The sequence below is a fragment of the Rissa tridactyla genome, chromosome 2, assembly GCF_028500815.1.
Source record: "Rissa tridactyla isolate bRisTri1 chromosome 2, bRisTri1.patW.cur.20221130, whole genome shotgun sequence".
NCBI lineage: Eukaryota > Metazoa > Chordata > Aves > Charadriiformes > Laridae > Rissa > Rissa tridactyla.
Window position 1 is genome coordinate 22,166,947 of NC_071467.1, and position 23,425 is coordinate 22,190,371.

Consider the following 23,425-nt stretch of genomic DNA (forward strand, 5'->3'; position numbering starts at 1 on the left):
TCCTCGCAGCCAGGATCAGGCAGTTGAGAGCCAGCTCCAGCCCTGGAGCCGGGCGCCCAGGAGAGCAGGAGCATGGCAGGAGCGCAGAGCCTGATGCCTGGCTGGGGAGAGGCAACCCCGGCCTCCCCCTTCTCCCCCTGCCTGTGTGCACACGTGGTCCAAAAACCTCCGGCAGTGAACGTGTTATCTCAAAAATGGCACTTCATTTGCAGCACTGCTCGGAGAAGAAAAGCTGCATGTGCTGTTTCCCACAAACTCCGCTAAAGGATGGGGCTGACCATCTCAGGGAAAAGCAACAAAGTGCCGCACACAAGTTCTGTAAAGAAAATGTTTTATTTAAAGTGTTAAATACCATCACCAGAATGAGTTCTGATTTACATTAGTTGGTGTTCATTACAGGCCTAATCTGCCCTTTTTTTTTTTTCCCCCCAACTGTAATTCCTTTTAACTTTTTAAAACGTACTATATACAAGACAGCAGTGATCACTGGAATAGTGCTATTTACATGACTAAACCATAAGTAGAGTTGCAGACGTGTGAAAATTAAAAAAAATACATTAATTTTTTTAAAATAAATACTGCATAATGACAAGTATGTACAAACCTTCCATGCGTCATGTCCTTGATTTTAAAATTTGAAATAATTTATATAGGACTATGCATACAAGAATGTGTGAGCGCATCTCACAGTATCAGGAAAATGGTTATGTATTTTTGTTTAATATCCTAGGGGATATTGTAGACTGCATGTAAGTAGTATTTATTTGCTGCTGGTAGACGGGTGTCTAAATTATTTCAATAAATAGAATTTTACCAGTCTGTCCATTAACTTAACAATAATCCATTATATAAACTCTGAAGACAAGACACAATCTTGATTTCTATGATATTGCACAAAGTAAAAGGCATTTTAAGTGATACTGTTATTACTTTTGCCCTCTTATGAGGCATGTACAATTTCTTAATGGGAAACTTTAATAGATTTTCAAATAAAATCAGAATAATTGTGTGTGGCCTTAAAGGTAAATGTAATGTATATTTCAAAAATTATTGCAAGGTTTCAATATTAAACCTTAAATAGGTATTAAAGGCATACAAAGACCCAGAAAAAAAGGATATTTTGTTATTGAATGTTAGCCAGTTACATTCCCTTTAAATAATGCAATTTAATGAGAAGCTTGAACTTGCAGCACCACCCAACGGTAGTTACTGTCTGTTACAAAACCCAGGGGTTTGAAGATCCATTGACTGCAGAGAGGGTTCTGGTAATGGTGTCAAATAGCTGTCGGAGTGGTACTGATAAGCTTTCTTTAAGGCTATTTTACGAACCAAAGATTTGACTCTTTCAGACTGATATTACTTATGTCTTTTGCAACACAAATGTAGTTTATGAAAATTGAACTTTACAGCAGAAGAACTGTACGAATTATTAACCTTTGTTGCTTTTGTAATCTCAAAAATGTAGCAGTTAATTTGGTTTAGTGCAAATAAAAGTGTTTAAATTTATTTCCTAAAAATCAACCAGGTACTTGATTTTTCCTCTTTCCGAAAACCTTCAAGAAATGATAGTTCAACCTTTGAATGAAAGATGCTGGTGCTGAAAACAAATTTATTGAAGACATCTTACAATGGCCACATGATTCCAGTATTTTGCTGTAGAATTCAATTTGAAGGTGAGAAAAAAATGAAAATAAGTTACCATGCACTGTACAATAAATTGCAAAAAGTTCAAATATCTTCTTTATCAAATACATGCTGAATTACATTAATGTACTCCCAAGCCATGTTGCAAAATCCTTTTCAACATGCTTGAAAAAAAGTAAGTTCTTAAACAATATTTTTCTCAAATAATTCAGAAATGCAGAACAATCTGCAACCCTGAACCAAATATGGGGCATAAGAGCGTAATAAGTCAAAAGGTAGCCATTTCAGAATATGATGATCATCCTGGGAGGTAGAGGGGGAAAAGAGCAAAAGGAAGAAGGGAGACTGGGAGGAGAGATAGAGAAAGGAGGAGGTAAAAGAAGTGTACAATTTGCACATTATGTTGAACTTTACAAGGCTTGTACCTTTTACATTTAAATAAATTTAATATATTACACTTATTTCTTGTCACATAAACAGAATTTTAAATATTTGCTAGAAATTATTTTTTATTTTTAATATACGTCTGCAAAAATACAGACCATGACTGGTTTAAAGAATGATAAACGTGGTGTGTCTTTGTATCACCCTGTTGCATTCTCTTCCCTTTAAAACCATGCACTAGTGAAATTTATTTTTAAAAATAATATAAATTGTTGAAAATGGCTGATTTATTCTTTTTTTTTTTTTGCAAGTTGCAGCCCCAAGAAAATAATTTAAGTGTTCAGCTAAATCTGTGTCCATGCAAAAAAGTTTCTTTAATTTCATACAGTACAGTATATCCACAGAATTTTATTTTTCAGAGTCCATCACATCTGGGTTTTCACTGTATCTATAGCTGGAGGTATGAAGCCCGCTGCTTTAAGTCTTGAACCTTTCCAGTATGAAGAGTTTTCGGATCTCAAGCAACTGTTTCAAACAACAGTTGACTTTTCCAGCATCCTTACATTCTTCTTTTCTTCCAATGTCTCCTAATCCACGGACTTGTAACATGGCTTCATGGGAGGGTAACTCCATTTCTGTGGCATAACCAAGCTTTAGGAGGGGAGGGCAGATAAATAAAGAAACGGGAGCAACAGAACAGATATGCCATTGAAAAGGACTTTTGTTGCATGAAACAGATTGATTCTTTTAGTTTAGTCCATGGCTTCAGATTGGACCAAAACTGAGTGTCCCTGAACTCCAAACCTATCAGTTCTTCATGACTTCAGTCCTTCACCTGAGGGCCTTCTGTAGGGCACAATGTGTGCAACTTCCTTGAGAACACAGGATCGCGTTGCAGCCCTAGAAACAGGCTCAGAAGACACAACATTAAGCATGCAGTGTTACCAGGGTTTGCGACCTGTAATTTTATTTTTTTTGTAACGCTGGTTGCTATGACAACAGTTTCACAGCTGCTATGAGCGAGAATACGAAGGTCCTGTTGAACTTTCAAGAGATGATTGGGAAGCTCTTCTAGTCAGAGGAGCTAAAGTTGGGTCTACTAGGGAAGAAGGAGGGAAGAGTTTGAACCACCCAATCACCATGTTGGACAGGTCCAGTTCATCTAAAAGTATCTGTGCCACTCCCATAAAGGACTTGTGATCCATACGTCCGTAGTCTCCCCAAACAATTATCTGTTAGCAACGGAAACACAAGAAAATAGAAAAATTTCAGCAAAAATTATGACAGATCCAATGTAATTCTTCAAACGTCTCTGCTTACTTAATTACAGTAAGGAATGAAATATTTAACTGCTGATTTAGTTCTGTGTATACTAACCACGAGGCAGCGACAGAAGTGACCTGGGCAGTAACAGAGCAGTTATCCATGATACTAAAGAAAGCCCAGTGAGAGAAGGAGCCCATACATATAGTAGAGGCAAAATAATCTAGAACTAACTTTTGCTCAGCACTTTCTACTTGCATTGACAGTTGTTACTCTAGTATTTATGTGCTCAACAAGCGTTAGAAATAGCAGAATTGTCAAATGAAGCATGAAGGGAAGTTTGAAACTCATTCAATGAAAACTGTACATGCAACATTTTCAGATTCAGAAGAATATTGATGCAAATTACCTGTAAAACTTTGCCTTGGGGACTTTCTTCAAATGATAGAAGTTGCTGATAAAGCGGTTCCAGCGTTTTTCTTGCTACCTTTGTTTTCTTTTTGGCTATGCAGACTCCATTTTCTAATAGATACACCTTTACATATGGTGCTTAGAAGAAAGAAAATAAAGAATAGTAAGTAAAGAAGTCCAGATTTTTTACATAACAGATACAATGTTCTATCACCATATGATAAAATCTGCTATTTACTGGATATATAACTTAAATGAACACATTTCCACAAGCAATACTAACATTTATTCCCATGCAAAGCAGCCACGCATTTTCTTTACTTTTCTCTCTGGTATAATTTTTTCTTTACTTCGTTTTATATGTCTCTTTTGCCATGAAACAATTCAGATTTTGACCTGGAAAAATCAGATATTCCTATATATAGTATCCCTATACTGTACAGTATGCAAAATAGGCCTATTAAGTAAATGATTGTCTTGCACTGACTTTGGTGAGATTTGGATCAATGCTCCAAATTGTTAATAATTTAAAATTATCTACAAGGTGAAAATCAGTGAAGAAAAGACTCTGACACAATTTCCATTTTAGCAGAATAGCTTGCTAAAAATACCATTATATTGTCCTTTTCATGTAGTGTTATAGGACACCATATTATAAAATAAGCAGTAAGTATCAAACACTGGTCTACTTTTCAACTAGGTACCTATTCCACACCTCTTGTTGATACCCTCTTCACCCCTAAGATTCCTATATCACATGTTCAGTGCGTACTTTCCTTTCTGCCCCATAACGAAGGACGTATTTGTCATTACTAAAATACATCAGACACCAGTCTGATTTTTTTGTTTCCTCCTGAAGTAGGGTTGGTTTTTTGCACCTACTGCAAGCTTGTATACCATTTCAGTACATTTTGCATTTCGGTGTACAATACTGTAATCTACTGACATGTGAATTGCTAAAAGTTTACCTAATCTGAACAGTATAGCCTCAGAAGGTGGGCGTTTGTTGGATTTTTCTGGGAGAACTCTGCTCTTGTTGCTAAGATTTTTCGTCCTTACCTGGCAGTGTCTTTGAACCTGGTTTTACAACAAGGCCACGAGCTCGGATTATTTCTACTTCCAATTGTCCTTTCTTGTCCATCATTCCCACTTGGATATCTCCTAGAAAAGGAAAAGAAATCCTGGCATTGTAATTCAAAAACATCTAAATGTATGAAAAGCTATGGGAAGTTCCAGGATGAATACATGACGGCTTGTATCCCCTGCATTCCACCAGTAAGTATGATCGGGATTTTAACGCTACTAGATAACTTAATATGTAGCCTCTTCACTGCTATTTATGTTAGTAAACAATTAAAAAAACCTGCAATAACACCTTGTCTCCCCTTTCTCATGCCCCTATCACTTATTAAAATGAAATTATTTTTTGTCTTAAGAACTTCAGATAAAAAGGCAGCAAGGAAATTAGTACGAAGCAGCTGTGTAAAACTGCTTGAAATTTCTTCACCATGCCTCTAGTTTAGGACAAGGTTTGAAAAGATACTTACTAATATTAAAAAAAAAGCTGTAAGTACAATAACAACAGATACTTTGCACCTAAATTCCCATTTTTATTCAATACTATCCAAGTGATTCAGAGAAAGAATTTATCTCATTAGCCACATTTTAAAGATGGAAAACTGAAGAAGAGATAAAAAACTGATTTTTTTGAAGCACCTTTCTACTTTTGAGTGTCCTCATGAGCATCCACAATTATGTTTAACTTTGGCTGAGGTTACGGTTTTGGTCTTAACTGAGCTGTTCAAAGCCACATGGGAAATCCATTTTTAAAGAATGATAATCTAGATAACGTCTATGTTCTAATTACCAGACCTAGGAGATTATGCTATATCTGTAGGACATAAATGCTTACCCATTGATGGTGTTGCCAAAGTCTGTCGCCCTACAAGCTGGGCAGGACCAAGTCCATCCAGAAAATCACTGAACTGGCTGTCTGCAGCCAACCTCACACCAGGGAAAATCAAACTAAAAAATAATGTTGGAAAGAAAATCAGTAAATACACTTGAATTTACCCTTTTTTTGTTTTCTAGATAATTTGCATTTTTGGTACTACCGCTCACAAGGAACTTACTTACACTGAAAAGATTACAAAACAATTAGTGTCATTTTCAAAACTTCCCAGTGTTCGACAAGCAGCAATTCAGCCTCCAGCATATAAACAAACAGGTGAAGGAAGCGTTAATCCTCACTGGGTCTAATTTCCACATTAATATGCTCTTTTTTCCCAATATATTAAAGACCACTGTTAATTATTGCAGTATTCATATGAGACCAGTTCAGTAAGATACTAATGCCCTTACCAGTAATTTAGTTACATGAAGGTAAAATTGCTCACATTTCTCAGTCAACATGAGCTCAATGGATGGATGCCAAATGGATCCAGTAAAATCATTGCATTAGACTGAATACTGGTCACTATTTTTCAAATCCCCTTTTAAAATCAGCATTCATTATAAACATTTTGTTAAAAATGTCTTTGAGAATGACATATATTCAATAATGGAACTGAAATCCGTTGTGGCAAATTACCAAAGTAACTTAAAATTCAAATTCTTGCCATAAATTATCTGTGACCCATTACAAGACAACAAGAACTAATGAGATTTATAATGACCAACCGTAAATAAATGTCCGTCTCACGTGCATATAGTGCATCAACTTGGGCATGTAAGATATATTGTCCAGTATAGGTGTACAGAAAAATCTTATTGTGGATAGTGATACTCATGGCACTGGATGATGTCACCCAGTGCCGTGAATATCACTATCCACAATAAGATTTTTCTCAGCAATGTCTTGGACATACCACTCAGAATTCTTTAACCTGGGCTTTTATGAAAAGCATGATACATGACAGTCTCATACTTCTGCCTAGACCATTTCTTCAGGATTAATTAGTAGAATCTTTGAAAAAGTCTTGGGCCCAGCAAATGACGCCTGGAAATACTCTGGAACTGCTTTGCTCTGCAAAGCATCAACGTATCCAAGGAGTTCTGAGAAGAGAACCTGTCCTTTTTTGTGTTTTATGCGGTGCACTGTGCCCACTTTCCCTCCTGCCACACCGCGCACCGATGGCTCTGAGCCACCAGCTGCCTTTTCTGCACTGCAGAAATGATCCTCATCCTTCCCGCATCAACAACCAGAGATTCTTTCGGTCACAGGGGAAGACTAGCTAGTGACATAGCTTGTGAAAGGAATTCTGACTGAACAGGAGCGCTCTCCTGACCCCTGCCTAACTGCCGGTTTCGTGGGGAAGCACCCGGTAACCACAGTAATAGCCGCTGCTTACTTTCCCTCAGAGCTGTAACTGTTCATGCTCCCATCCGTCGACTCCCGGCTGGCCTGACGGGTCATCCAGTTCCTCATCTCCACGGCCAGCCCTGTCTCAGTGCTCCTCTGGACGGTGCTCCGCAGCTTCTTGCCCCCTGCTTCTGCGGAGACAAAAGAGAAGCCCCCATCGCACCGTGCCACCGCAGCCGGCCGGCCCTGCGGGCAGCACACCATCGCTCCTCCTGGCAGAAACACTCGGAGCCAGAAATTACGGACCTGTATCAAATCTTTCATTTTAAAATTACCATTTTTTTAATACTAGGCAAGCAGCATCGTAAATCTCTTTTACTGGACCTTGGTTCTGTCGCTGCCTGCTTTCCAAGGCAGACGACAGCATACGCAAAACACAAGTCTGCCCACGGAGGTAACCAGATTTACATTATCCGTAATCCAGTGTGTTTAAAATGTTTTCTCTGGATGAATACATCCCTCTTAGGAATTCAATTAAAATGTTACCATTATGTCAAAACCTGCTACGTCTGAGGAATGTTCTAATTCAGACGAATTATTTGGCTTAAAAACATTTGGTCATTATCTGCTAAATCAAGTTACGGATATCCATTAGCGTGGACAGTAGACAATAAATCAAGAACCCTTCCCATTCTGTCTTCTCTATTCACCCTCCTCATATTTCACTAGCTACTTTAACTTTTCATCTAGAAAATACAGTATTGACTTTTATGCACAATATGAAACTTTATTACCACCTCCACGACTAACAATTTTTCTACCTGCCTGCGTAGTTTAATTTTATTTGTAAAAACAGCAAAGTGACAGACAGCTGAGTATCAGACAAGGGAAAAAATACTCAAAACTTAATATAGTAGCATTTGACTGTAGGAATTTTGATCAAGACCTCAGCTGGAATTTATATTGAAAGCACCACCAAAAAAAAAAAAGAAAAAGAAAAGAAAAGAAAGAAATTAGTAGGAATAAAGCCTCAGTGTTTCTTTCATGAATATGACAGTCACTCCATTTACTTTCTGACTTTAAATGCTGTTCCCAATTCTGTATTCCAATTTCTTTCACCTTTTCAATACCCTCCTGACTTCAGCACAGAGATATACTGATACTATGAAAGAGGAATAACTCTAGATGTACACGACACCAAATGATACTGGAATTCTTAAATGTTGATACAATGAGGGTAGAGTATATCCAAGATCCCAAGATATCTAGGGACTCGCCCCTCTTCTGCAGCGATTCCTAGCCTCTGCTACCCTTTACATCTCTGGCTCATCGTGTACCAGAGGACAGAAGCTGGACCTGTGGAGTCGGTGAAGCTCTAGGGATTTGAGAACGGAAATGAGAAAGGCAGGAGATTGTACTGGGACAAGGACTCTCACACCCTGAGGAGGACATACGAGCTCAGGGGCTGGCTTATAGTAAGAGGATCTGCACCCTTGGACAGGGAATAGGAGAGGGACATTGATTTCAATGTCCCCACTACGTGTCACCCTGTCCTACAGGCTGCAGTGTGGGTAGAAATCTCCCAGGAACATACCTGAGGCCCTTGAGTCACAGATAAAGAACATGGGAATTTTAGTGAAGTGGGAAAGAGACATCCAAAACACCTTGAAAATCCACTGGCCCCTTGTCCAGAAAGATTTAATAACACTGAGACATTTCTATAACAGTATCATGAGTGGTCCAAATCATATTGCTTATTACAAGCCTTCTATGCATTCCTTCAGACCATAACTTTTAATCAGTTCATAAAGAATAACAGAAGTAATAATTTTGCTCTAGAACTTCAGCTACCCACATGAATTTAGTACGCAACAGAGGGAAATATTTTTTTCACTATGTCAAAACTACTTCTGAAAATTCCCATCAATATCTGCTGCAATAAATACAAATAGAAAAGATAGAAGGCTAACATGACATACGAAAAATGAAGGGCAGAAGTCAACAATTTAATTTCTATTGGGTTGTACTGTTCCAAGTGTCTGCTGGTTTTATGATTTATATTAAACTAATGAAAGCTGGCGCCTGACTTCCAACACTGGTCCAGAGTTGTTCTAAAATCCAATCATTCATATCAAAGAAATATTCCCATAAAACTGCCTGGAAAAAATTGTGCTATAATTTTGTCGAAAAGGTACACTGTGTCATAGTTACATGTGAAAGGTTCACAACTCCTGAAGGCCCATGCTCTTTTCATTAAAGTATTATTACAGGATATTACTCTTGCGTTGTAAGAGCTCTTGTGATTAGTAAGCATTAATTTTCGTTCAGCCTTGTTGAATGGTAGTCATTCTCCGCTCATTGTTGCAAACATGAATTCCCCCATGCAAATTTAATGGAACATCTCCATCTTGCATGGTTCTTCAATCTTTTTATATCATATCTTTCAAAGATTTTGGGGTTTGGGATAACTATAACTTTGAATATGTGATGTGTGAAGGAGTATATAGTAATTTTCATTAATAAGTAAGGCAGATCTTTTTCTGAATTATAAATCTGTGTGCCTTCAATCTAGCAGAACATTCACAGAAAAAAATCAACACATCTGTTGCACATCAATTTACTGAGAAATCAAGGCAGAACTGGTGCAATTGCCTTTCTAGTCTCCATAGAGGCACATGTGTTTCACCAGCTGTTCCTAGCATCCCTCTGAACCTTATTTCTGAGCAGTTTTACTTTCCTGCCTTCATTTTAACCGAAATAAGTGCTCTGGTTCACACGAAGACAGGCCAACAGCTGAGAAGGTACAACTTTGATACAGCGTGAAAGTTAGGCATGCACAGTATATCCAACTTTTGTATAAGTGCATAAACAAATTACTTTGACCCTAACATTGAATTTAAGGAGGGGCGAAAGGAGGCTATGTGAATAATTATTTTTGAGTTTTCAATAGAAACAGGCAGAGCCCTCTGATGGTCCTAAAAGAGAAAGATCTGACCTTTCAGCAATAAGGCTCCTCATCACGATGTTGATGCTGCTTGAAATAAGAATTGAAGATTTAACAGCAAAATGGCAATTTGGAATAGAAGTACAGAAGAAGCCCCAGTTCACAGGCATGACTCCTGAGCCACTGCTTCAGAGAGGAATATTCTTTCAGATTAAGCTTGGCTAAACTAATATGTAATAATACACATGAGAAATACCTACACGTGATTGCCCACAACCCTAGCAACACAATGGTCCCTGGGAAAATGTAACAAATCAAATATAATCCCACAATCCCTCAAACAATTTAAAAGCAAAGGCAGTATTTATGTAATCCATAATTTGCATTTCATGAATTCAACATAAAAATACTTAAAACCTTGCAAGCAGCAATGAAAATGCAAAGTAGTTACTCAACTTAAATAAATAGTCTTTGGTGCCATACCTCCAATCTGTAGCTGGCGGAAGATGTGGTTGAAGGTCTTACCACTCCAGTGAATCCAAACTATTTTCCCTCATTCCTGCCTCGAAATTAAAACCTCCTCTGTTATGCTAATTCAACTACTCATGTGGCTGCATTCTGTACTGGACCCAGCCCAAAAGGGACAAACCAACAATACATTTTAAAGTTGCTCTTTTTCTTTTTAGACAGATCATTTCCCAAAAACAATTGTGAAAACAAACACGCAGTTGAATGAGCCCAGTTGAGGTGATGCTAATCTCTAACTAGATGAATAATTTGGGAGCATCTGCCACTAACACAGAAGTAAGCATGTAACTGGTGCCGCCATAAAAGTGGGGGTTGGTTTTATATTCATAAAGTATTTAGACAGATACACTTACCTCATGTGCACTGTCTTTAATCCCACCAAATGAAAGGACGTGGAAACAAGGAGAGTCTGGTAGTGTACTTTTTTGCTAAGTATGTTGCTGACCACCTACACTGAAAATCATCTTACTCACAATTTACTAAACTCTAATTAAAGAACACTGAAAATGTTCTCCAAATTAGTATAATCTAATTGCCCTTGAAAGAAGAATTTTCTCTCAAGTCCCCGTCACAACATATGGAATAAATTATCTAAAAAACACTAGTTCAGATTCTTGTGGCCATATTGTAAAGAGTGGAATAAATTACCAGAAATAATTGCTTTGGCATTTATGAAGGCACATTCATTCTTATAGTTAATCACACTGGTAATTTAACTAATATGGTTACTGCAAATAGACTCCACAGGCCACATTTTCTGAATTACACCATGGAATTATTTGTTCCCACAACTTGGGAGTGCAAATCACTTGCAAATTAGGGGTGCAAAACTACTGATAGGATCTTCAATATCAGATGAGGACAAATCGAAAACTGCAGTGAATGTGACAGACTACCTTCCGTGATCTGGGATCTAGCCAGATGAGATCTGCCTCCGGTGGGGAGAGCGAGAGCTCTCAGCTCGCGCTCAGCAAGAGCTTCCAACAACTGCTCACCACCAGGCACAGAGCCCCAGGAGAGGACACCACTGGCGCGGGCAGAGACTCGCTGGCTGTGCCACTCCCCAGGTGGTACGTGATCTCTTGGCAGGGCTTGCACTGAGTACAGAGCAGCTGTGGCTTCAGAAACACGCTCAAGTGCTTGAGGTGCCTCTTCTCTGCTCTCCCCACCTCACCAAAAAGGCTGCATAAAAATGGCTTCGGTATTTTCGTTTGAACCCGGGAGTTGTCTGCCTGTAACTGACCATTGTTCAAGAGTAAAGCTCTTTACTTATCTAGAGATCTGCCCTGGGCATGTTAAGAACAGGCTAGATAAAAACGTCAGAGACAGTCTAAGAACATTTGATCCTGCCTCAGAAAAAGGCGACAGGGTAGGTCGCACATTCCCTTGCAGTGGCGCGGTTCTGTGTCTGGAACAGCCAAATGCTGCTGGAATGCAGCCAAAATGCCACATCGAACAAGGCATTTAGCTCTTGTTGAAGCACTGCTGGGAACCACAGCTGAGTTATTTCTTTCCTTGTGTCACCCACAGACCCAAAGCAGCAGCCACAGATTAGGATCTACTAATTTAAGCAGGCTTTGGGAAACCCCAGTTCCACTCTCACCTCAGTTTGAGAAGCTTTGAGCCCATCCCACTGATTCTGAGAGGCCAGTGCCAATGACTGGCTTATGAAGAGTTGTGTTACAGTCCTTCTGATGAAGGTTTTTCACAGCACATGCCGTAAGCATTTATGAAGCCTAAAGAGCATCTGCAGGGCTTGGGAGAAACTGTAACCAGGGGGCTCTCCCTTACTTAGCACTTTTAAGAAGGGAAAACGTGTTCCAGTTCCTGCTCCCATGAATATCTGAACATAAAACACTGAGAAATTCCAACTGGGATGGGGATGGCCTGCCCTGGTAGCCCAAAAGCAGAGCTGCCTTCAGTAGGGAAGCTCTTTAATATGGGAGCAGCCAGGTTTGGAAAGTCTGAGAGCCTGGACTGACAACCTCAGTTTGCACTATGCATTTTTTAATTTCTTGGGAGGCCTCACTAGTATTTAATTTTCAGCCAAGAAATACTTCTTCGCTCTTGTCCTGTGCCTTTGTGTTTCCTCCTCTCCCTTTCCTCTGGCCATACTGGAAGCATGGTTAATTAAGACTAAGGTTAATTAAGACAACACCTAAGAAAAAGTGAAAGAGAGAACTGAAAGAAAAAATCAACTGCAATACTGTTGCTTTAGGTTCTGGTCAAAGGCTGGTATGAAGCTTTCAGGTCCCATTCTTGATGAATCCCCATATAGAGGACCCGAGGCTGCCATCACGAATCTCTGCTGTTCCCGGGATATAAAGCTTTGGCCAGATTGCAGCATCCTTTGTCTGTATTTCACTTCCCTTTCATGGCAAGGCTGGTTGTACTTTGAAACTAGAAAAGATCCCCACGGTTTGTTGTGGCCGCGCGATGTGAAGTCAGTTTACCACATGCTGCTGCCAAGCCATGCTGTGGTTTAAGGCAGGCACCTGCTCCTTATTCTCTCCTGCTTTTTAATGTGTTTAAAGTCGTATTCTGCCATATTAATTTCACTGCTGTGCTGATGTCCGTTCTTCAGTCCTAACTGACCCTTCAGCAAATTCCTAAGAGCATCGGACAATAGAAACTGCTTTTATCTGTGTGGGGCATCCGTAAGTTTAAGATCTTCAACACTTGTGGTCCCAAAAGTTTTTGAAACATTTTTACAGGCCTGAGTTGCTAACAAGAGCTGGTTTTCCACATATGTGGTAATTACTTAATGTTCCTAAAATTCCTGTATCCCCCATATTATTATTCAGAACCACTACTGAACATGCTACATATAAAAAGTGCAAACAGCCACCTCTGACAGCTTAGAGCTCGTTTTCAATACCAGCGCTGTGTAACACTGCCAGGAAACCCCAATTAAGTACACACAGAACCACGGCACGGAGGTTTGCTGCTTAGCCATTCCCTTGACAGAGAGTTTACCCCTGATAACAGACAGCCAACAGACTGGGAGCCATCCCAGGGAATCCAAACTAAATAACCACACCTGTAAGGACAAGAGGTGTTAGTGCTGATGTGATTTCCACTTCTCTTTTGGTTACTTGGCTCTGACTATATAACAACAAACTGGAGATGCAGATCTGGTTGGGTCCTTTGTTTTACAGATGGTGATTACAGATCTTGATTGTAATACACAGTAAGAAAATAAACTTTTTTTATATATATTTTTAGTCTCCTATTTGGCCCAAGAGAGACCAGAACATCTCTATTATGCTATTTTTTTCAAATGTACAACTGCAGGGCCAAGAAGGAATATTTTCTTCAAATTTGTGTAAGATATATTTCCAAGTCAGCTGCTATACCAAGGTTTACTGAGCTAGTAAACTACCCCTTGACTAGTCAGTCCAACCGGAGATCCATAAAAGTTTGAATCTAACTTGGAAAAAATACTGTTGCACATTCTTTACTGTGAGGGTGGTGAGACATTGGAACAGGTTGCCCAGAGAAGCTGTGGATGCCCCATCCCTGGAAGTGTTCAAGGCCAGGCTGGATGGGGCTTTGAGCAGCCTGGTCTAGTGGGAGATGTCCGTGCCCATGGCAGAGGGTTGGAACTAGATGATCTTTAAGGTCCCTTCCAACCCAAACCATTCTGTGATTCTATGAAATGTCATGAATATGGGATCAAAAAAAAGTTCAGTTCTGATGCAATATAAAACCAGCATCAAATGCAGAATTAATATACTATCCTAATTACTTTTATTTAGAAATGCGCAGCTCCTGACAGTGAGAATCAGGAACGTAACTGCACAAAGCTACTCAGGTCTTTTCGGCACTTCTGCAGATGTCTCTGTTTCTGCTACTGATAAGACCATCGGTTTTCTAAGTGTGGTCAGAGGATGCACCTGGCAAAATCCTTGTACGATTGCTGTAAAACTGAACACAGAGATAGGACACTGAAGAAGCACGTGGCTTTGCAGCCCACAGCTGTATGTCCCATGTGCCAAGCGACCTGAATGAACAGTTTTTCAGGAACCCTCATTTAGACCACTTACCATTTCCACACCGACAGATGTTCTTACCATTCAAATATAATAGGTCTGACTTTGTGCATATTTTGTGCATGTGTCAAAACAGAATGGTAGCATTTTATATCCACTTTGTACATCCTGTACAACAATCTACATGACTACAGAAAGCACAAAGCAGTGGGAAATCAGTCTCATCTCCAAGCTATTAAAATCCTGAAAAAATAGAGCAAGCAATTTTGTGGAATTACGTTCTAATTTTATATACCATTTACATAAGAAATCACTAAGTAGGTGCACATCTTCACCACAAGAAATTTTTCAACCTAGTCTTTGATTTTGCCAATGACAAAGGATGACCATCTTAAGTAAAAAGAGTCCGTCACTGCCGTTTTGAGTGACAACATTTTTATGTTTATACATACATTCAATTTTCTGGATGTAGAGCATTCTTATGAACTTCTTAACAACAATTATTCCATGCAGTGCCAAGGGCAGATTAAAACTTCTTAAACAGTGAAGACTGTACATATTGAGGAGATTAGAACTTCTTTTTTATTTTTGTATTATATAAATTGAGAGATACTTTCTAAATATGCACTAATGCCAGCAGCACCATTCTTTAACCCAACCTTGACTATTTTTGGTATAGCTAGGGTCATTACATACACTATCAGATGGATCTGTGCAGCATTTTTGAATGATGTAGCAAGTGTGTTGAAACAATTCAACACCCTCTATTAGGGCTTAATGAGATAGATGGTGCCAAGTAGTTGGATGGCTACTGAGATTACACAAATTAGAAACAGTTCTTCCTCCTAGCTTTGTCTAAGATGAGTAATGATACTATGCAAATATCATTATTTAAGTAACCACAGTTCCCAAAACTCTGAGCAAATTTCACCCTGTAATGACCCATTTTCAAACTACTGCTGTTAAACATTTACCTCTCCAATTGAAACAACGGCAACACAGCATGCCGCTGCTCTGACTACACTGTTGACCTTGCCATTGCAAAATGATAACTACAGCAAGCAGACCGAAGTGAGACTGAGTTTTTTCAGTTTTATGTAGCTACCACCAGAAATGGAACCTGGCATACACTGTAGTTTCACTGACGCTGTTACAGCCATACCTGAGTTATCTGTTAGCTATCCAGGTACACGCTGCAGTGTAACTAGCAGCTCAGAAGAGAAATACAACAAATATGAGAAATACAGCTTTAAAACTCTGGTGGGAATCTTATCCATCTTGGCATCTACACCTCATTCATCAGAACAGTACACAAGTGTAATTGGTAAAAACACTTGGGACTGGAGAGAGAGATGCAAATTGCTGGGAATGACTTCTGTGCTGTCTCCACCCTAGAGGCAGCCCCAGGAGCTGCAGAAGTGGGAGCCACCCAGTCCCACCGAGCTGATGGACAAGCTGTGATCAGCTCAGCCCCTGAACTGAGCCCGAGCAGCAAACACAAAAAATTATTGACCATACACTTAAATGCTGCACAGATTCCGTCTTTGGATTGATTTTTATCCTCTGAGACAGCCCGCTGATACATGAGATGCACAGCAGACAATCTCTGGCGTGTTAGCATCAACAAAGCCAAGGTCTTTAAAAGCTTCATCTTTCACACTGGATACCCTGCCACAGGGCACTATACCCTTCTTTCAAATTCCACCTTGGCTCTGCCTATGAACATTCCACGTAAGCAAGGTCATCTTTACCACCAAGGCCAAAAAGTAGGCCAATTCCCCCAAGAAGATATAGTTATTCTCATTTTCTTCATTGCCTGATACTCCTACTATTACTTTATTCTTTTTAAGAGGATAATTTTAAAGCATAACTACTTCATGTGCAGGATTCTCTTCACTTTAATAATTACTGTGTTAATGAATTTATTGTTACTACTTCCCCCATTTTCTATTTCTGGTTAAATTATTGTCTGCTTGTTATTGTCTACTGGGACCTCCAGAGGGACATTGTGATCTGGCGGCCTAACCACAGGAATAGAACCCAGGAACTGCCAGGCTGTATTCCAGCTCTACCAATGAGCAAATGATTAACCGGTGAGAAATGCCACTGAAGCCAATACCAGTGCTCAACTGAACAGTTCAGCATACATTTAAATATGTCCCGATCCTTCACTCACTAACATCAATGGCAACACTCCTGCTGATACCTATGTGGGATCAAACAACCCTTCAGGCAAGTTCCCCAGATAGTCATCAGCCAGGTGACAGGAGCGTATAATGTGCCTCTGTTCCTACTGAACTCCTGCAGCAGCACTCAGATACTTCTTTTGGTAACCATCAATATGCAAAATTGTAATGTATCTTCTCCTCAGTTAACACAACTAATTTTTGCTATTTTTGGCATGATTGTCTTGGGCTGAAGAACATTCTGTGGCTTTTTTTTTTTTTCCCAATTGCCTTTTGTTTTTCTAACATACTGGGAGACCAAGATGCTTTCCAGTTCTTTCTGAATTAATTTATGTCTCAAATTATCATAAATTATCTCTTGAATTGTCTTCAGCACCTGCAAAGCATTTACTTTCCCCGTGAATCTCATAGCTTCACTACCACCCAAAAACTGGGAAAAGAAGACATTAAACTGAAATACACTCCCTTTTGGCAGGCATAGTTCTGCAGGCAGATCTTGCCATGACTAACAGTTCCATAGCTGCACTCCTGGCAACCTGTTATTTAACAGTTTACATCAACACTTCAGTGTAAATGCAAATCAGAAGTGAATGTAAATAGAGTTATAAAAAGGAAACTGTAGCGCAAATTTATTACAGCAAACAATCCACACGGTGTAATCTGAGGAAGCACTAAGTCCGCAGTCCCACTCATAAAAACAGACGTAGACCTTCTAGTTACCACATGCGATCCGGGCCCCTCTCTTCTTTCTCAGTGCATGTTGGGTAACTGTAATTCTTCTCCAGTAACCTTTTTGTATGTAAGAATTCACTTGTTCTAACACATTTTCCAGTTGTGTCACAGGAACATTTCGTAAACTCCACTACTTTTAAATATATTGCGTGCCTGAAATTTTGCACTACCACACAGACATCTAAAAGGATGTCACACACATTTACATTGGTCCTTTGAATTCAATGACAAAATTTCCTTTAATTTCAACAAAGCCAGGATTTCAGACAATTGTGAGGCTTGGGATGCTTCAAGAGCAGCTGGAATTCAGACAGGTACTGATTTGCCCTCTGCACTACACACCTCTCTCCAACAATTTCCATGTAATTTAAATCTGTTCCAAGCACCGCTTGATGCCAATTCTCACTTTGCAATGCAGGCTGTACACTTTGTCATCAATGAATCTAACAAAAAATGCAAAAGACACCCTTCGATAACCTTGATACTTCGCTAGCATACATCATTTGCTCTGGTACCATCTGACATGTTAGGTCTGTGTATGCACACGCACACGTGCCAGAAGTAAACTGATGATGAAAAAACTGATTTTTCATTACCTTTTACTAGACACAGCTAAGAATAACAAACTCCTTTAAAAATAAACTTGAAGGACTCATCCAACTGAACAGCAGGTAGGAAATGCAAGAATGAAATCAGTTCCCTGGCTTGTAAATCTGGATGACCATGGCAAGTTCAGGCCTACCCACGGCAAGGTCATGGCTGCCAAGTGGAAAACTGCAGCCTTTCCACAGCCCACTTCTTCAGTACATTACAGCTTGGCTTAAGAAGTCTCTCTAATCAACTGACACTCAAATGGGTCTTCTCAATCATCATGTTCAAAAACAGTTCCTAAAATTATTCTTGTTAATACATTGTACTGAGTTACTATTCAGTTACTTCGGAATTTGACATTACTCATATTCTTTCATACGCAAAGATATACCTATGGGCCAGTGTGTTAATTTCAGCAGTTAATGAACAAAAGTATCACAAATAAATGCCCCAGCAGGTCAGATTTTCTATTTGTACTAAAAATGTGAATGAGTGGGAAATGCGAAATCACCCCTGTAGCAGGTCATCTTTGTTTAAGATACCCATCATGCACAGAAATAACAACACCTTGAGGATGGATAAGTTATGAAGTGGGTTCTTTTAATCTTTTTCAGATAACACTGTAAAAGAGCATTAAGTATGTGAAGATGGGACTGCACGAACCACACACACTTAAGGACACTGGTGGTACATAATTATAATTGCATAGGAGCACCCAGAAGACAATAAATTCCAATCTGAGTGCAGAAGTGACTCGCCATCAAAAAACCCACTGCATTTTTTTCTTCCTAATCTCAGTGAGAGCACTTGGGAAAAGAGTTCAGCTGTCATGCCTGTCACTCCCTCTGTAACCTCATATGTCTGAAATCTCAGGTAGCAGAAACTCAGCCCCATAAAAACTGCATCGTGATTATATCTATTTTTTCATTGGAAATACATGAAATGCATTTTCAAGCATAGGCTACATCTAAAGAGGAACAGGTAACATAAACCAACACAACATGTAAAAAAAAGCAGTATACATTCTTTCAACACCTCTGTTTAAGTAACTTGCCAGCACAACTAAATATAACATTACAACTACCCTTAAATTAATAGATATTCCTCTATTGACTTCCATATATTACATATTTCTTTGAACCAGTAAGCAGTATTAAACATTCACAGATCTCAACCAAGGAATAAGTTAAGTGTTTCCTAGAGAAGTAAAGAATACAGACCAGAACAAAACAAATAAATACTCTGATTTTACACAGGATTAATGCAATTATTGCAACTAATAATCAGGACTGAAAAGATAACTATTCTGGAATGCTAGAGAAAAGAAATCTTCAAAGAATACCTAAGCACATCTAGCATAATTTATGATATTTTCAGTGTTTTAAAAATGTGTATTTTCAGTCTTAGAGTTTATTAGCACATCAGAAGATTGAAAATGCCCTCTGAAGCCCACCCTGCAGTCTATTGGCAAAATTTTGCAGTTCACTCCATTGTTCAAGGCCGGGCACAGGCGAGAGTCCTGCAGGACAGCACGTTTTGCCCCAGGGAGTGGCTCCCTCTTGGGAGGAAAGGGGCAACCTGGCCAGCCCCAGGGCAGGGTGCAGGGACACCACGAGGGATCACCTCGGCATTCGCATCAGAGAAGGAAGGAAAGAAGCTTTGGAGAAGGGACTTCAGGGACACAAAAAGATAAATCAAGACGTGTGAAGACTGGGGACAAACACTGCCACTGAACTCTCAGCCTGAGGTGTGGAAGGCGATCTATGCGTTTGCAGATATTTTAAATACAGATTATGAATGGTGTGCATGCATAGTTCATACATGTATGTCCAGCGGCATTTTACCAATACTGACATCTTAATTTGATATTGCTCAAATCTATTGAAGTTGCAATATGCTCAATTAGTCTTAATGAAATTAAAAAACTTGAATCATTTCTGATAAACACTAGCAAGATGGTAAATTCCTCCTATACGTTAACATACTTAAAGACACCACATTATTTTCTTTACAAAACCAGCGTTTTCAAAACAAGCTCATGAAACTCAAGTTCTTTCTTGCATAGGGTTTGGTGCCATGATTAACTATGCACACACATATGTTACACACATTCCAAATAGTAACTGGAACTCTTTATTTTTCAGGTTTTTTGATAGCTGTCTTAGGTTTTGGTTTGTGGGTTTTTTGTTGGGTTTTTTTTTTTTTGGCCACAGCTATACAGAAAATCCATTGCATTTCTCTTCTTTGTTACGTTAATGCAATGAATGTATGGAGATGACACACGCGCTTTACTGGTTGGACTTAGTTTTATGAGTAGAGATGAACTGTGAGTGAGACCCGCAGGGTCTGTGTGTCCTACCTACACTGCTGTTCTGAAGAAAAAGTGAAACAGAGCCAGTATTTAGCGGTTCAAATCTGGTGTTCTTTGTAAATTATGTTGCAATACCAGCCAGGGGATACCTGAGCAAGTCCATGTACTGTCAGAAAAGCACTCGTGAGGAAGCGTGGTTTGTTTTCCCTACGAGTGAGCAGAAAACAAGAAGCCCCTCTACCCCATTTTTTAAAAAATATAACTGAAGCTCAGCTAATAAGTTAATTTCCAATGCGATGATACACATCGTCTTTTAAATCACACCTCGTCCTCCAGTTAGGAGCCGTGTCTCACCAAGCCCTCTCTTAACAAAGTAACTCTCCGGGACCCGCGTGCCCACACGGCGCTCCCCGCCGCCGCCCGCCCGCCGGGAGGGGGGACACGGGACCGCGACCCCCGCCGCGTCCCCGGCAGCAACCCGGAGTCCCGTCCCCGTCCCGCCACGGCCCCTCACCTCCGTCCTCCTCCTCCAGGGAGTTCATGCATGGGAAGTAGACCGCCAGCGCCTCGAAGGAGGCGGAGAGGCTGCTCCGGCTCTGCGACCGCTGCATGCTGCGCCCGCCGGCCGCCGTCTGCCGGCCCATCTTGGCCGAGCGGCACCCGCCTTTGGCGCGGTACAAGAAGCGCGGCGTCTTGGCGGCGGGCGGCGCGGAGCGGGGCGGTGCGGGGCGGAGGGGCGCGGAGCCGAGCCCTCTGCGGGCGCTCCGTGCTGCGCGGCGGGACGGGGGGGACGCTGAGGGAGGCGGGAAGCGCTGGGCGGGCTGCGCGCCGCGGAGCCCCGCTCTGCCCGGCTCAGTCCCGCTCCTCTGCCCGCCTCTGCCCGGCTCAGCCCCGCTGCCGCCGCCGGCGCCGCTGCTCACGGCGGGGCGGGCCGCCGCAGCCAGCACGGGGCCGCCTATCAGCGGGGTGAGCCGTCAGCCGGCGGCGTAAGTCACCGGGGCGGGGGGACGGACAGACAGACGGACGGGGTGGGGGACGGACGGATGGACGGACGGCACCCGTCGTGCGAGCCTCGCCGGCGGGGCTGTAAATACCCAGCGCGCCGCGGAGGCAGGACCGGGAAGCGGCGCCGGGCGATGGCGGCGGGCCGTCCCGCAGGCACCGCCCGCAAACTTTGTTCCTCCCCGCCCGGTCCCCGCTGGGCCGGCGGCCGGTCCCAGCGCTCCCCTCCGCCTCCCGCCGGGGGGGCAGAGGGACGCTGGGAACGGGGAGAAGGTCCCGGTGACTCCCCACGCTTCGCCCAGGCGTGGAGCGCCTTGATGGCACCGGGGTAGCTCAGGGTAGTGACCGCTGCCAGCACTCCTGACCCGCAGCCAACGGGCAAGTGTCTGCTCTTCGGAAGTGTTTCTGTGGAGAATGGTGGTTTTATGAATCACTGAACCACAGAAAGGTTGAGGTCAGAAGGGACCTCTGGAGGTCAACTGCTCAAGCAGGGTCACCTAGAGCTGGTTGCCTAGGACGGTGTCCAGTTGGCTGTGAGTATCTCCAAAGAAGGAGACTCCACAGCCTCTCTGGGAAACCTGTGTCAGTGCTCACCTTCACAGGCAAAAAAGTTTTCCCTGATGGTCATAGGGAACCTCCCATGTTTCAGTTTGTGCCCATTGTCTCTGGTCCTGTCACTGGCCCGGCATCTGGCGAGGAATCAGCCCCACAAGCCACAGGCAAAACCTTCACCTCTCCTCTACTTCAGGCAAGCTATTTTTCTCTTAAGCACGCCTGCCTCCTTAGCAAACACGGGTATATCTTTTCTGAATTCACAGAATTTGCTCATAGCTACAACACATTTTTATTTGTGATTCAATTTTATTTCCGCATTTTCCTCACCACTATTTAACATTACCTTTCTTTTCTGTTTATCCACTATGTTATATTAATGGAGTGTGTAGCATTTGGCAACCTTTCCCTCCAAAATGACAAGAAACTAAAGCACTGGACAACATTAAAAAGAGCTACAAGCCACTGTAGCAGTCTTTTGCAGTATGAATAACTTATTCCACTATAGTTCATGACAGTGCAAAACCAGTATCAAACCTTGCACATGGCTATTGTTTTCTTACTGGCCCCTTAAACAGTAATGATAATAAATGTGATTTTTTTTTTTCAATTTTCTTTAAAAGGTCTTGGGCTCCCTCAAAGCAACGGTAAATGATATTTAGGGTTTGATCTAACAAACTTTGCAGACAGAACGCCAGTTTGAAGCCAAATTAATCTCTTCATGAATCACGGAATTTTCAGAGTTGGAAGGGACCTCTAGAGATCATCTAGTCCAGGATAAAGCAGGATTGCCTAGAGCACATTACTCAGGACTGCATCCAGGCAGGTCTTGAAAATCTCCAGAGAAGGGGACTCCACAACCTCCCTGGGCAGCCTGTTCCAGTGCTCTGTCACCCTCACCGTAAAGAAGTTTTTTCTCATATTTGATGGGAACTTCCTATGTTCCAGCTTGTGCCCATTACCCCTCGTCCTGTTACTGGGAACCCCTGAAAAGAGTCTGGCTCCATCCTCCTTAGACACACCCTTTAGATACTTGTAAACATTAATAAGGTCTCCCCTCAGCCTTCTCTTCTCCAGGCTAAAGAGTCCCAGCTCTCTCAGCCTTTCCTCATAAGGGAGATGCTCCAGTCCCTCAATCATCTTTGTTGCCCTACGCTGGACTCTCTCCAGTAGTTCCCTGTCTCTCTTGAACTGGGGAGCCCAGAACTGGACACAGTACTCCAGTTGTGGCCTCACCAGTGCAGAGTAGAGGGGGAGAATGACCTCCCTAGACCTGCTGGCCACACTCTTCCCTATGAAGCCCAGAATTCCGTTGGCCTTTTTGGCAACAAGGGCACATTGCTTGCTCATGGATAATTTACTGTCTACCAAGACCCCCTGATCCTTTTCTTCAGAACTGCTTTTCAGCAGTTCCACCCCTAACCTATACCGGTGCCTGACATTCTTCCTGCCCAGGTGCAGGACCCTACACTTGTCCTTGTTGAACCTCATTAGGTTCTTCTCTGCCCAGCTCTCCAGCCTGTCTAGGAGAAGAAGAACGTGTATAGAGTCACACGCACCTGGAGCGTATTTCATTGAGTTGAT

General features: G+C 41.5%; 1 protein-coding gene across 4 annotated transcripts in view; it reads right to left on the minus strand.

Moving 5' to 3' along the window:
* Positions 1–367: 367 nt before the first annotated feature.
* The window catches only part of RIMS2 (regulating synaptic membrane exocytosis 2), a 490,283-nt gene continuing 467,225 nt past the window's right edge, over positions 368–23,425 (minus strand). For 3 of the 4 annotated variants that reach the window (XM_054192248.1, XM_054192250.1, XM_054192247.1), the window contains 5 exons: positions 7,053–7,194; positions 5,615–5,727; positions 4,762–4,863; positions 3,701–3,840; positions 368–3,260 (listed from right to left, as the gene is read on the minus strand). In XM_054192248.1, coding sequence (XP_054048223.1) covers positions 3,042–3,260; positions 3,701–3,840; positions 4,762–4,863; positions 5,615–5,727; positions 7,053–7,194 — 716 coding nt within the window. In that variant the 3' untranslated portion in view covers positions 368–3,041. Of the gene's footprint in view, positions 3,261–3,700; positions 3,841–4,761; positions 4,864–5,614; positions 5,728–7,052; positions 7,195–20,801; positions 21,203–23,425 lie in introns of those variants that run through there. The other variant, XM_054192251.1, reaches the window with a different exon arrangement.